This window comes from Neltuma alba, unplaced genomic scaffold, assembly GCF_004799145.2.
Source record: "Neltuma alba isolate B1F8T4 unplaced genomic scaffold, ASM479914v2 tig00011737_pilon, whole genome shotgun sequence".
NCBI classification, from domain to species: domain Eukaryota; kingdom Viridiplantae; phylum Streptophyta; class Magnoliopsida; order Fabales; family Fabaceae; genus Neltuma; species Neltuma alba.
The window spans coordinates 192471-206105 of NW_021636365.1; the positions used below are offsets into that span (position 1 = coordinate 192471).

General features: G+C 35.4%; 1 protein-coding gene across 3 annotated transcripts; it reads left to right on the top strand.

Moving 5' to 3' along the window:
- Nucleotides 1-2227: 2227 nt before the first annotated feature.
- Nucleotides 2228-10308, top strand: LOC114717446 (jmjC domain-containing protein C). 3 transcript variants are annotated; one of them, XM_028902578.1, is made up of 15 exons: nucleotides 2228-2385; nucleotides 2525-2602; nucleotides 3030-3113; nucleotides 3206-3376; nucleotides 3597-3665; nucleotides 3767-3893; nucleotides 4321-4393; nucleotides 4735-4851; nucleotides 6386-6505; nucleotides 6631-6649; nucleotides 7205-7280; nucleotides 7431-7750; nucleotides 8292-8407; nucleotides 8507-8600; nucleotides 9921-10308. In XM_028902578.1, the coding sequence occupies exons 1-15, from the start codon at nucleotides 2290-2292 to the stop codon at nucleotides 9987-9989; spliced, it is 1629 nt and encodes a 542-aa protein (XP_028758411.1). In that variant the 5' UTR covers nucleotides 2228-2289; the 3' UTR covers nucleotides 9990-10308. The 3 variants fall into 3 exon arrangements, with proteins under 3 accessions (XP_028758411.1, XP_028758412.1, XP_028758413.1); XM_028902579.1 differs by having other exon boundaries at nucleotides 7467-7750; XM_028902580.1 differs by lacking the exon at nucleotides 9921-10308 and having other exon boundaries at nucleotides 8246-8407; nucleotides 8507-8605.
- The last annotated feature ends 3327 nt before the right edge of the window (nucleotides 10309-13635 follow it).

A 13635-nucleotide genomic window follows, 5' to 3' on the forward strand; every position in this document is an offset into this window, starting at 1 on the left:
TATATTATTAATCTGTATTTCAGGAGCATTTTACAGGGTTTTTATGGAAATTAATCCGGTTGCATACACGCGCACAATCATATTAATACCAGATATAAATCCAGGCCAGGTCAACATAGCGAGGCAAGAAACGCTGATATTAGGACAACTAGTCATTGATAAAATTATGATATTGGTTATTACACTACCAATTTAGTTAAAAAAAAAAAAGACTGAGTTTTTGACCCTTTAAAATATTCAATTTTCTTTATGCTACTACCAAATTTCTGATTTCTGAATTCAGTTTTTCATTATAATTTCTTTCTATAATATACGGATTAATATATAGAGGTCTAGATTCAACACAACGAGGATGATCATAACCGAACAATTAGCTAATAAAGGTGAACGACCATTCTAAAATGTAGTTTTCTTACCATGCAGATGAATTTAAACTATTTTCATTCGAGTATACCATATTTAATAAGTTATTGATATGTGATTACATATTTTTCAATAGGTGTTTATTAAGTGCGATGGATTCCATCAAGTTATGATTGAAGTGCCTTACAAGTGGACGGTCTTTCACAAGTTTACTTAGTTTAATTTTGCTATTTTAACAACTTCAAGGGTAAATACTGATTATGAACATTTTAATCAGTTGCAATTCTTTTTTAATTCAATAACCAAAACAAACTCCTGGAACATAGAAACTGAAATAAAACACCCAAACAACCATAGCCCAAAACTCCCAAGCTTAGCAACTAAGTCGTTTGCCTGTCTGAGCAGCTCTGACACCAGAAACTTCAATGACCTCGATCTATCTTCACATGAATGACCTCCAAAGCAGAAGGAGCCGAAAAACAGTACCATCTGAACCTAAACCTAAATCTAAATCTGACCTGAATTAATAAAAGAGAAAATGTCACTTCTTATCCATAGATCTCTAACGTGTTTCTGAATTTAGAAGATGACGATTGATGACCGCCACCACCTTACAAACACAAAAGGGCTGATGTGTCCCATTAAGTAAACTAAACAGATAACATTAATTTGCATCTAACACGTATGAAAATAAAAATAAAAATTAGTCCTTCATCTTCTCTTATACAGAAGGCTGTGGGTTCCATATTCTAATTGGCTAAAAACGGGATAGGTGCGTGTGGGTTTTCTCCCGTTTTATATGGTTAAAATTGGGAGGAAAAAAAATCATACAACGTAGAAAACCCATGATCTTACTAAACACACCGACACAATTTTCCCAAGTTGCATAAATCTGGAAATTTTATGTAAACATTGTCAGTGTCAATGGTTTTCCAAAGGATGTTACTAAACCTTTATATGTTTACTCTTTCATTTGCATATTTACATACAATTTTGAACATCTACAATTCATGTACAATTCTTAACTAAAGATGCATGATCTCGGTGAGTTTTAGTATTCTGACTCCCTATGCAATCCTTGACATAAATTTCTTAATTTACAAGTGCATCACTTTTTCAAAAAACATATCAATTCATTTTTTTTTTCACTTGGTTATGTATAAGAATAATCTTATTAGATGTAATTCTATTCGGGATATTGTCAAATACCACCTCTGGTCTTTAATATAAGACCTTATTTGACTTTTATTTTGGTTCTAAATATAAGATTCTAATTCACTTTGTTTCTTATAATTTATGTATTTTTCCTAATATAGTCCTTCTAACAATAGTAGTTCTAGTCAATACACTTGATCAGCAAGGATATTTTAGAAAAAATAAAACATATTTATTACAAATAACTAACTTAACTTCTTTCCTTAATCTCCTCAAATTAGTCAACTAGCTTTTATAACTAGGATCGGAGGTAGTCCTAAATATAAGTATTTTTTTCAGCAAAAAAATTTTCTCATTGTGAGATATTAACTCTTCTGTTGGACTTAATCCTGGTTAGTTATTTGGTCACTTCATTCTCAAAATATGCCAACACACTCTACGGGTTCAAATCACGGTTGTTCTCCCCCCCGCCCCCCAACTGCCTGTTTTAAGGAACTTGTAATGTGAGACTAAGATCCAAAGGAACTTGTCCGATACCAATTTGGATTAGCTTAGCCCATAATAACTGATGTACCCACTAGGAACGCGGCCTATAATATTTTTCACGTGCCAAAAAAACAGCATAGGGAAGCTTCACCGAAAAAGAAAAAAAAAATCAGTTCCCCTTTTCCCTAGTTCGAAAAAGGACGACTTCAACGTTACTCTGCCCGGGAAAAAAGAGCGTTCCTATCGTCGCGGGGGAAAAGAACGATAGTGTTGCGCGGGCGCCCAATGTCTCTAGAGGAGCCTATTAGAATCCAAAGATTCAAAGAACTTCCCAGGGCCTCTGATTTTGAGTCTCTTGTCGAAACAAGAAACGTTCCTGCTGTAAGAACACTCATCGTTTCGAGTTTTTGCTTCACTTTCTCACCAATAGCTTCAACAGAATGAAAAGCTGAACTCTCTGTTTCGCTTGTTGCTTACCTGGGTATTTATCTGTTTATCTGTTGTTTTTGATACTCAAAAGGTGTTTAGTGGATGCACCAAGGGATGGAGAGCGTTCTCCAAGTGGAATCCTTCAAACGGAGGCCTTGACTACTTGCAGGTTCATCTTTTACTTTACTGCTCTGCATAGTCCATGGTAGAAAATCTGTTTTTTTCTCCATGCGTTCTTGCCCATTACGAGTTCCCTTTCCTCTTTTTCAAATCCAATATTCGATTATAAAGCAAGCAAAGTACAACAAAAATGTCAGTCTACTTGAAGAGCTTGGTTTTGTATCTTCATAGTTAATTCTGATTTAAATTAAAAGATTGCCCTTTGAAATTTGAGTTGCCATGATAAGTAAAGTTGCGTTAGGTTCAAGTGTATGATTCACATGGCTTTCATTGCAAATTTCAATGCGTGAGTCACTGCTTGCATCTTATAGATGAAAAGCACACCGAGCTATTCCTTGTTTTGGAGTATCTGATGATCTTTTGCAACATATTTATAAATCATTAATAGTTTTATCTTCGTTCTACCTCCCATCTAGGAACGGGTAGGGTCCTTCATGGTGGAGGCTATGCTTTCTCGATCTGCACCTATCTTCTACGGTGATATTGGTAGCCATGAAAGGGTAATTACCTATAATCTCCAATTTGATCTTGAAATTTGGTACTTCTATAGTGGTACTAAAGAATCAATTACACTATTTTCCATCGTTATCAGGTTCCTATATTATTTTCTACCTTCGTTGGCCTTTGCAAGAAACACATACAAAATAAAGATGGAGGCCTTGATGCTTGTTTTGGGCCTCTAAGACACGATCCTGTGGGTTCCAATACTGAACATGGCTCTTTGCACTTGGAAGACGTTCCTGAACAGATTTATTTAGCTCAGGTTTGAAAATTCAAGATCTATGACATGATGTGTACCTTTTCTATTGATTCACAAAAGAACTTGTTCCTGACGAGTATACACAGCTTTAGCTATTTCCATGTCTTAATAATGTTCAGTAATTATGTATACTTTGTCTTGGGTTTGCTGCTGTCTTCTTTTGATTTATTTGAGATTGACAGTGCCATAATTTTTGAATGAAATCTAATGACTTGTTAGTCAGGTGGCAATCATGAACAGTGATCATGAGGACAGGGTTCAATTGGAAGCATTGAGGGAAGACGTTCAGATAGTTAGTTCATTTCTCCTCACAATTTTGTCACACATCTATAGTTTTACATATCATGCATTGTTCTTCAGAGAATTCTGATTATTGATATTTGTTTACTGCAGCCTCCGATTTTGGAGGCAAAAGAGCTATCTTCTATCAATCTGTGGATGAACAATGCTCAAGCTAGATCTAGTACTCACTATGATCCGCACCATAATCTTCTGTGCATAGTTTCTGGGCGCAAACAAGGTAAGAGATGTACCTTCTTTCAGAGGTACCATTTCCTTCTTTTAATAGATTTTTTCTTCTCTACAGTAGTGGTCGTACACTGGCAGCCTCTGCCAGGTGCGTCCTATCAGTTATCTACGGAATTCAACAGACTGAATGGCTTACTAATGTTTTAATCTGGTTAATGTCTAAACTATAAAGTAATGTGGCAGAGTGGATGTTTCTCCTCATGGTGTTTTGGTACTTTTGATCCGCATTTGCAACCTGCTTTAGTCTTGATTTTCTGTTCTAGTCTACATTGGGGAATGAAATGTTGGGAGAGCTAGTTTTACTCTGGCTTCTCAATTTCTTGTCTAGCTTAAATGTTTTATTTGGATATACTTTCTAATGAATCTTGACAACTTATGCGGGAAATTATAATTAAAATACTAATTTATATTCTTTGCAGTTCTTTTATGGCCTCCTTCAGCTAGTCCTTTACTATACCCAATGCCTGTATACGGGGAGGCATCTAACCACAGGTATGCTACAATCTTTACTAGCAGTGGAAATGGAAATGAAATAGGAAAAATTTATTTACAGGCAATTCGTATAATTCCCCAATCAAACCTTGTATATGTCATATTTATTGGAGAACCATGCGATTTTCTTGTTTTTATTGAGGAACCTTATACTAAGAATATAATGAATTGCATATAAGTCTAATCCAATGAAATTTTTGTTTATTTTCCTCTACCCTTTGAATATATTTACTAATAATTCTTTTGTGCTAAGCTTAGTGACTCTCTTTTTTACTTTGGTAACTTATTCTGTATTCTCTTCTGCTCTTTTGCCCTCCCTTTCTCCAAAAAAAATGTGGCAGTTCTGTTGCTCTAGAAAACCCTGATTACTCACTTTATCCAAGGGCAAAAGGCTCAATGAAGTTTGCACAGAAAGCTGTTCTTGAAGCAGGCGACGCACTTTTCATCCCTGAAGGCTGGTAAGGTCTCAAATTCATTTTTTTCCACAAAAAGATCTTTATGGAGAAATCTTTCTCTGTTGTTTGGAAGATTCTTCCTCTTCTGATCTAGGCAAAATGGTTCAGGCTGGTTAGTTTTAAAAAGGTGTTTGGGTCTGGGTCCCCCTAGTTTGTCATTGCTTTTTTTACTGTAACTTTGCCGTGAGGGTCTTCATTTTTGGGTATCCTCATCTCACTTTGCAGTTAGGGTCTTGTTTTTGGGCATCTTCACCTTACGTTCTTGTTGAGTTGGGGCGGTTAGACTATCCAAAGTTGGTTGAAATGGTAATTTTAGCCCGTTCTTCTTTTTGGCATTTATCAAGAATCAAGATGGTCTGGTCTGTGATGATTATTAGGATTGGAGTTGTTTTGCTCACCTCACGGCTATTTTGGGTGGCAATTTTTTGGACAGGATCATCCTGTTCAGTGTTTTTCACAATTGCTTGACTGTATTTGGTCATGTAAGAGCATTGTCTGTTCTGGCCACTCAGGTGTTATCAAACCTAAGTGTATTACGTTGATGATATACTATTGCAATTCACCTTTGAGTACTTAGTACAGTACATCAGAATTCCAAATAGTGGTTGGCCATTCGCAAGAGTTTGAAAACAATGCATTATACTTATCATCATAAAAAGACATCCGCATGAATTCTATCATCACAGTAGGTAGTTAATCTGTCCAAAAGCCAATAAAAGGTTGCTAGAGATGATTGGAAATGAAATCCTAAAAATCAATCTAATGGAGTTCATGATTGAGAGTAGAGATCACAAAAGATTAAACAGAATTCATGGCAAGAGCTTCAAGAAGAATCCCTGAAGTTACATTGGTGTTAGCACTTTTAGAGTATTTTCCCTGGTTGTTGTGTGCCTTAGACAGGCTTTTTATAACTTTTATGCTGCTTCTTCAAACAAATGGCCTGTGTGAATTTTCATGGGAAGAATATGTAGCCTCCTGTATGCTGGCTTCTTAATATCTCTCGAAACACACAGCTCATGTGGGAAAAAAGAAAAAAGCATGGATAGCTGTGTGACTTGCTGTCTTTTGTCCCAAAATTTTCTTCCAGATCATGCAGTCGACTTCCTAATCTAAAGACACTAATTAAGTGTAAGAAATCACATAAATGGATCAGAATTTAGGAAGAAGTGAAATAAAGTGTCAGAAAATACTGGGCATGACTTGCCTCTGGCCTAATCAGCTTGCCACACAAGCCATCAGAAAATCAACTAGCAGATGCTTTAACTAAAGGTCTATCCACCACAAGGTTTTGGGAAATATATTGCAAGGTGTGGATGGAAGGTATCCACCCACCAACTTAGGAGAGCGTGTAGTTCGTGGTCAAGTTTCTTTATTAGAAAAGATCTAGTTCATGGAAAATGTCCTTTTATTAAGTGTATTATTTTATTCATACTAGTGGTGGCGTTAGAATCAAATGCTGAAACGTAGCTGCAAACAGTTGTGTCCTGTGCTTTATGAGTTTCTAAATATTAATGTCACGAATGTTCTTTTGCTGTAGGTTTCATCAGGTAGACAGCGATGATTTGACTATTGCTGTTAACATTTGGTGGAGATCCAAGTTAATGTCTTGCATGTTGGAACACATGGATACATATTATTTGCGCAGAATATTGAGAAGGTACTGATGATGTAATTCTTTGTAGAAAATGCATCACTTTATATTCCTATTTGATAAACTGACTTTTGAAAGTTATATTTATTTCAAATACCATTTGTCGGACAAATCAATGGATGCAATCAAAGATTGATAGACAAAGAAATGGTATGTGCCTTACACGATCCATTTATTACTAAAATGTTTTAGGAAGCCTGGATTCTTTATGTTTTCTTTTGTCGGTTGTATTACTGAACCTTTATATCTTTGCTTTTTTTTTTTAACTACACCTTTGGACATGTACAATTCATTACTTATGTTACTTTTTTTTAACTACACTGTCCTTCCCTTGTTTTTTGTTTGGCAAGTATCACTCAATGGAGTAAACATTTTTGAAGTAGTCAATGACTTACAATTGATAATTCTTTGTCATTAGAATTAGATTGCAGTTTTAGGAAAAATTTCACAGCTAAGGTTAAATATTGGTTGCTGATATAGTGATAAGCTTAAATTCTTACGAACACCCATCATCATATACCTTTTCTCTCCCTCTTTCATATGAGTGGAGAAAGAGGGGCTTGCTAGCTTTGGCCTTTTGCAACTTAAAAAAGTTCATTGTTGAGCCAAGCCATCTGTTCTTTTTCCTTGCTTTCTTCCTTTTCTTTACCAATTACGTTTTGTAAGGGGCTTGCATTTATGATGGATATTTTTAATTTAGGACAGGATCAACTACTTGAAAAGTCTGGGATGAGTAAAACCAAGGTATGTGCATACAAGCAACCTGATAATGGAAAACCAGGTCAGTTAGTTATAAGATGGCTGAAATATAGTTAATTGATGCCATAATTTTCTATGTTTGTCACCTTGAAAGAGAAAGAAATTTGCAGCTTTTTTTTTTTTTTTTTTTAACCAGTGGGTTTCTAAATGGCATTGATATTCTGCTTACCAGATCATGGTGATGATAGTGATACTCTGATGTTAAAAGGGATGAAGTTGAAAGGGAAAAGATTTGAAGGCGAGAACATGTTGCTTGAATTAGAACCTGCCGCCGCCCAGGTGCTTCATGAACTTGTTTCCTTGGTTCACAGCAACGTGAGTGTGGCTGATCAGCAGCAGCAGTTGCTGCCGACTTCGATAAATGATACTGAGCTTGGAGTGAGTGATGAATTTGAGAAGCTAGAGACTGCTAATTTGAAGGATGATCCAGTGGCTAAAATTCTTTGGGATGTTGAGCCACAAACTCTCAGAAATGCCTTTCTAGCTATGGCAGTGAGTTCCTTGAAAACTTACCAGATTAAATCATTTGGTCTTCTTTATACACTCTTGAACTATGATTTTGATGATTGTATCATGATTAGACAGGGTGTAATAAATATAAAGGCTCTATTACTTGATCATATAAATGAAACCTTCTAAGCGATTGGACCTCATTTGTGGCATTTTACTCATGTTTGGGAATTATATCATGAGATTCTCTTTGCCATGAGAAAATGAGCTGCTAATTACAACTTGTCCTTTCCTCTATTGCTTGAGGTAGCTGACTTTTATAGTTTAATTTGACTAAAGTTAGGTGCGATATGGCCATTTTCTTCTATTTTTTGCATTGTGCATTCTATTGGTCTTCCTGGTAATATGATATTGAAGCTGCTCCAGCTTCTGCACATCAAAAGTTATGACTTAGCTCATATAAGCTCCTTGATTTCTATCTATAGATGCTGGTTAATTTTTAAAATAGTTCTGAGAAGTCATGATGCATTGTTTCAGTTTCAATTACAAGGCATGTTGTATTATGATGATTTATTATTTTCAGCAAAACTTCCCAAGGACGTTAGAGGCTCTTGTGCTGCATGTACTCTCACCTGTGGGAGCAGAAGTTCTTACTCGCAAGTTTGATGAGATGGATCAACAAACTCTTGCAGAAGATCGGTACTTGCTGATATTTTCATGTGTTCCATGTGATTGCTTGTCGCATAGATAGCATCAACTTTGTTAGCTAACTCTTGATATTGTGACTTGTGATTTTAGGAATAGATTTTATGAAGCCTTTTACGGTGCTTTTGGTGACCAGTCCATGGCAATGAGTTCTATTCTGAAAGGGAAGGAGTCATTTGCTCAGCAGGTATTTCCTGTGCTTTCTCTTGAAATTCTATTGTGAAATTCAACTTTCTGTGTCATTCATTTATGCATGATGAATTTGATTTTTGTATGAGCCTCAACATTTGCAAGATTCTTAGAACTAAAATGATCCCTTATTTCTCATAGGGGACAATAAGCCAACTGGTCTGATCTGATATGGAAATTTGATTTTTGTATGAGCTTCAACATTTGCAAGATTCTTAGAACTAAAAGCTTTCTCATAGGGGACAATAAGCCTACTGATCTGATCTGATCCATTGTAATTGTCCCTGTAGTTCATGCAAGTAGTTTTACTATGGAAAACATGAAGTGATTTATTGCAACCTAAATTTGTTTGTACATGAACGATAATGCTTCCTTTATTGTTGCTGTGGATTCCTGATGATGTAAGACCATTTGTCCGTGTGCAGCTGAGTTATCTGAGTACTAACTTCCCACTTGTGATGATAATTTGCATAAGAAAAATCTTATTTTGAACATCATGTTTATTGCTTCCTTTGGTGGTCCCCCCACATGAAAAGCTATTTGGTTGATGCGATTTAGTGCTAGAGCTGCTTGGATATTTCTAGTTTGTGTACCCCAGGAAACTATTCACAGTTACAGTTTGTTTGCTTCTAAACCAATTAATCATAAAAGAAGCGGGCAGGTTAACAGGCAAAAATTGTGCAGGCTACCCTGTCCTGTTATTGTGTGGCCTGAATTTCTTGATTTGAACCTTGATGTGCATCTAGTGTCCTAATCCATAACAATTTGTATTAGCAGATGTAGATCCATTGCATCTATAACATTTGTCATGCATGTCATTTTTTTTCCAAATTGGATTTGAACCCATCATTACTTTTTGACCAAACTTTTTTTTATTTTTTTGGTATCAAGCGATCCTGACATATTTTACTGTGATGTTTCTTTTTCTTTATTTCCCCACTGTGAGATGTAAAGATTTTTTTTTTTTTTGGTGAATAAGATTTTTTTTAAAAAAAATATGCATTGATGATGACAATTTCTCTTTTTGATTTTCTCCTTCATCATTATGATCTGAGTGCATGGATCTCTGCATCAGTTGCTCTGCATGTGCATTGAAACTTTAGTTTCACTTTGTTACGTGAGAGAATATGCAGTTCGATTAGGAGATCTTTTGTTTTGTGAGGAAATATATGCAAAACTTTAATGGTAAATTATGCACATCAGATTAATTCAAGCTAATTATTGAAGATATTAAATTCCTTGAGAAAATTTTTGCGGCACTCCTTTGAAGTATTTTCTGATGAAAATATTCATATCCTCCCCATGCTGTTTGTTACAGGCATTCAAGAATGTGTTGGAGAAACATTTGGGAGTGAATCCGGAAAGTTCAAAACCCGGGTTCAGATGAGATGCCTAGTGGTGTGAACTTTATGGACTAATTGGCCCACTGGGAATCTTTATAGAGCGAATTGATGCATACTCGAAACTGAAGTTTTTTTTTTCTTTTCCATTTTGGTACGTACTTTAATTTGTCAGTCTTCCAACGTTCAACAGATGATGATTACTATTTTGAACGGTGTTGTATATGTCAGATACATACAAGCTATCTTTTTGTTTTTTGTTTTTTTTGTTTCAAAACCAATCTACATAATAACTATCTGATCAGTGTGTTTCGACACTCGAGCAACTTAATACGTTGAAATTATGTTGGGCTGTTACAATTACCCCATAATTTGTCTCCTTCCCAAGATGCATGTTGTCTAGCTTGGAGTTTGGATGAACTCTTTCTATGTAAATGAAGTTTAACAACCTCTCTTATTCAGAGTGACCCTGTATGCGCAGAAGAGATGATGCAATGAAGGGCGGGGTCAGGGCATGGGATGTGGAGAATCTTGGGAAATAATGTATGAATTACAAGTACGCGCATTTCTATCGCTCCTTGCAACTTTAGTACGCTTGCAATAAGTTTACACTGGGATGTAAACAGTTTTCATTGAAGTGATTAGGTTTTTTTTTTTTTTTAAAGTAAAATCAGAAGAACGAGTTGGGTGACGGGCATTTGCATCGTGCTTCAGCATTATTGTAGTGGACCTACTACTAGCTTGGTAGGAAAAAAATTGAGAGCTTAAAACTGAATCAAAGGCCCTAAATAAAAGACCTTGATATTGCAATTAACTTTTAATCATATTCACTCGTTAGAAATTAAAATATGGGAGAACAGCCGAATAATGGTTTTCGAGTAGCTAAACAGGGAATATCACCGCCCAAGATTCTTTGTACGTTAGAGTGCATTCTGGTTGCAACGATCAGTGTGTTGTATGGTAAATAAGCTATTGCGTGAGGATTTGCCGAAGAAGTAAAGAAAAGAAAAGGGAAGAAAAGCATGAAAAATAAAGTTTTGGTAATAATCAGGAGTTGAAGAAAGAAAAAGAGGAAAAGGGAAGTTGAGTTGAGAAGAGATTCCTTAGTGGAAGATGACATGAGCAAGTATGAAGGAATAGAAGGGAGAAGGGAAGCTTTTGGTTTGTCTCTTTGTGCAGGGGGGGGATATGAAAAGACACAGTTTTTTTTAGTAGGCAAATGGGATATATAGTACCCCCTAACCCTGCAACTTATAAATTTACTTTCTAAAAGCTTCAACATATACACACACCATAACACCCAAAACCTGCTTTTGTTAATCCCTAGGCCTTTTCCTTTCTTCCCCAGTGGATATACTGTTTTAATGACAACCAACTTTTTCCACCCCATTTCCTAGCCTAAGATGCTGTGCATGGAAGTGGAACTTTAAAGCCGTCGTATACGCAATTTTCCACACAAATTGTTTCTCTTGTTGCAATTTTCAAAATGCATTCAGTTTTGTGCATCAAATAATTGAGTTCTTAACAACCCAGTACTAACACGGTACTGAAACTAGTTGAAAAAATTATGAACAGCCGATCTAAACTCTTTGTATACATGTTGAAGATCATGATATCGTTGCTAAAGTTGAAAATAAAAATTGAAGTTCCAGCTTTGCACAGAATTTGATAAAGTGTTCACACACTCCACAGGAAAGAAGGCTAAGGGACAGTGATTTTGAAACTTTGAGCATCTTTGTAACAGCCGTTGACATTTTTCTACCCTCTTTATTTTCAATCCTCTTCTTTTTCTTTTCCTTTAGGTTTAGCACCACCATACGTATATTGGCGTCGGACCACCATCACACTGCGCACAAATTTACACACACCGTCAACTTAGAGTTTCCCTTTTCACTCACGCTTATGGCAGGTTTCATCCCCTTCCTTGCTCTTCTTTACAAAAGCTTCACCATTTCTTCGATAACCATCCCAGTTTTTTTGGCCCTAGCTAGCTAGCCCTCTCAAAAGAAAAAGTGTGACCAAGTAAAAGAATTTCTTGGAATTTGAATTTAGTGCATTTGGCAATTCCTCTGCCCAGCATTATTTCCCCATTACGTTGAACCATGTATAGCTTCTTTGGGATTTTGCAGTCATAAACTTTAATGGAATTAGGCAGAAGATTTCACTTACCGTAAGTCATGCATGTGTTTGTATTCTATAAACCTTGATAACCTCCCCATCAAGGAAACCCTTTCTTTGACTTGTCATTTTAGGGTTGTTACCTTGGTTGCGTTAATCATAATGCGAAGCTTTTTCATTACTAAACTATAGTTCAAGGGACCCACGTGATCATCAATGTAATCACTTTGTGGTCTCACAGGCGACTCACGGACTAGGATTTGGAGAGTTGATGAGCTGTTTCGGTCTGAAACATTTAGAAAAAGGTGTTTAGGTAAGAATGTGAGGCATATGAATGATTAATGGATGACCAACTTGAGGCTTGTGGAGCCAAGTCGTGCCTAGATGCAAACAAAAAAGCTACGGATTTGAATCCTTGTGACATTTAGCTAAGCTCGCTAAATCCAAAATTGCGTCACTTCTTGCTTCAGAGTCCACATCTTTCGCTGTCCAAAATTATACCAATAATAATTTTCCAAACCACAAGCTCCTTCATATGGAATGGAGATATAATCTACTTTCTGTTAGCTTCGATAAGAATGATCTGAATTACTGTTTTTTAAATCAAATAATTTATGTGCTTTTATGCATATTAAATAATGCAATAATTATATTAAAAAATGAACGATTTTTACTGCGCATATATTTTTGAAAAACCCTTGGTAGCAATTGTATATTAAGCTTCTATTTAAGCTTAATTCTTATTTTAATACTCCCTCCAATTCTAAATATAAAAGCTCCTTATTAAATAATTTGGATTCAAGAAAGTCAAATAAATTAGTTAATTATAATAAAGATATAGCATTAGATGATATTACCTCGGGTCTCAAATATAAGAACAAGTTAGAGATTTAATTTTATCCCAAATATAATATCACAATCTATTTTATCTTTCATATTTATCTATTTTGTCATCAAATAATCTCTATATGTAGTAATAGTAAGAATTGTTTTAATACATATGATTAATAAGAACATTTTAAAAATAATAATACCTATTTATTACAAATAATCAACTTAACTAATTTTTTTAAGATTAAGGTGCATCTAGTACCCTGAAGTATTTTCTTAGTTGCGTCCAGCATCCTAAAGTATTTTTTGGTGCATCCAGCACCTTGAAGTATTTTTTCATGTGCGTCCAGCATCGTAAAGTATTTTGTAATGCATCCAGCATTTCAAAGTATTTTTTTTAGGTGTGTCTAGCACCTAAAAATATTTTTTTGTGTGTCCAGCACCAAGGCAAAAAAAAATACTTCAAGGTACTGGGTACCCCTAAAAAATACTTTGAGGTGCTGGATGCATCAAAAAATATTTTACCGTGTTGGCTGTACCTGAGAAAATGCTTCAGGATGCTGAATGCACCTTAATTTATTTTTTTAACATTCACAAATTAATTATTTAGCTTTTATATTAAGAACCGGAGTTTATATATCATTTATAAGTTATAAATTAGTTTTAAGAAAATAAATATAAAAGACAAAATATATTCAAGTCGTATATTTAAAATCAAATCTAACCCCTCAAGGCCCCATCTAG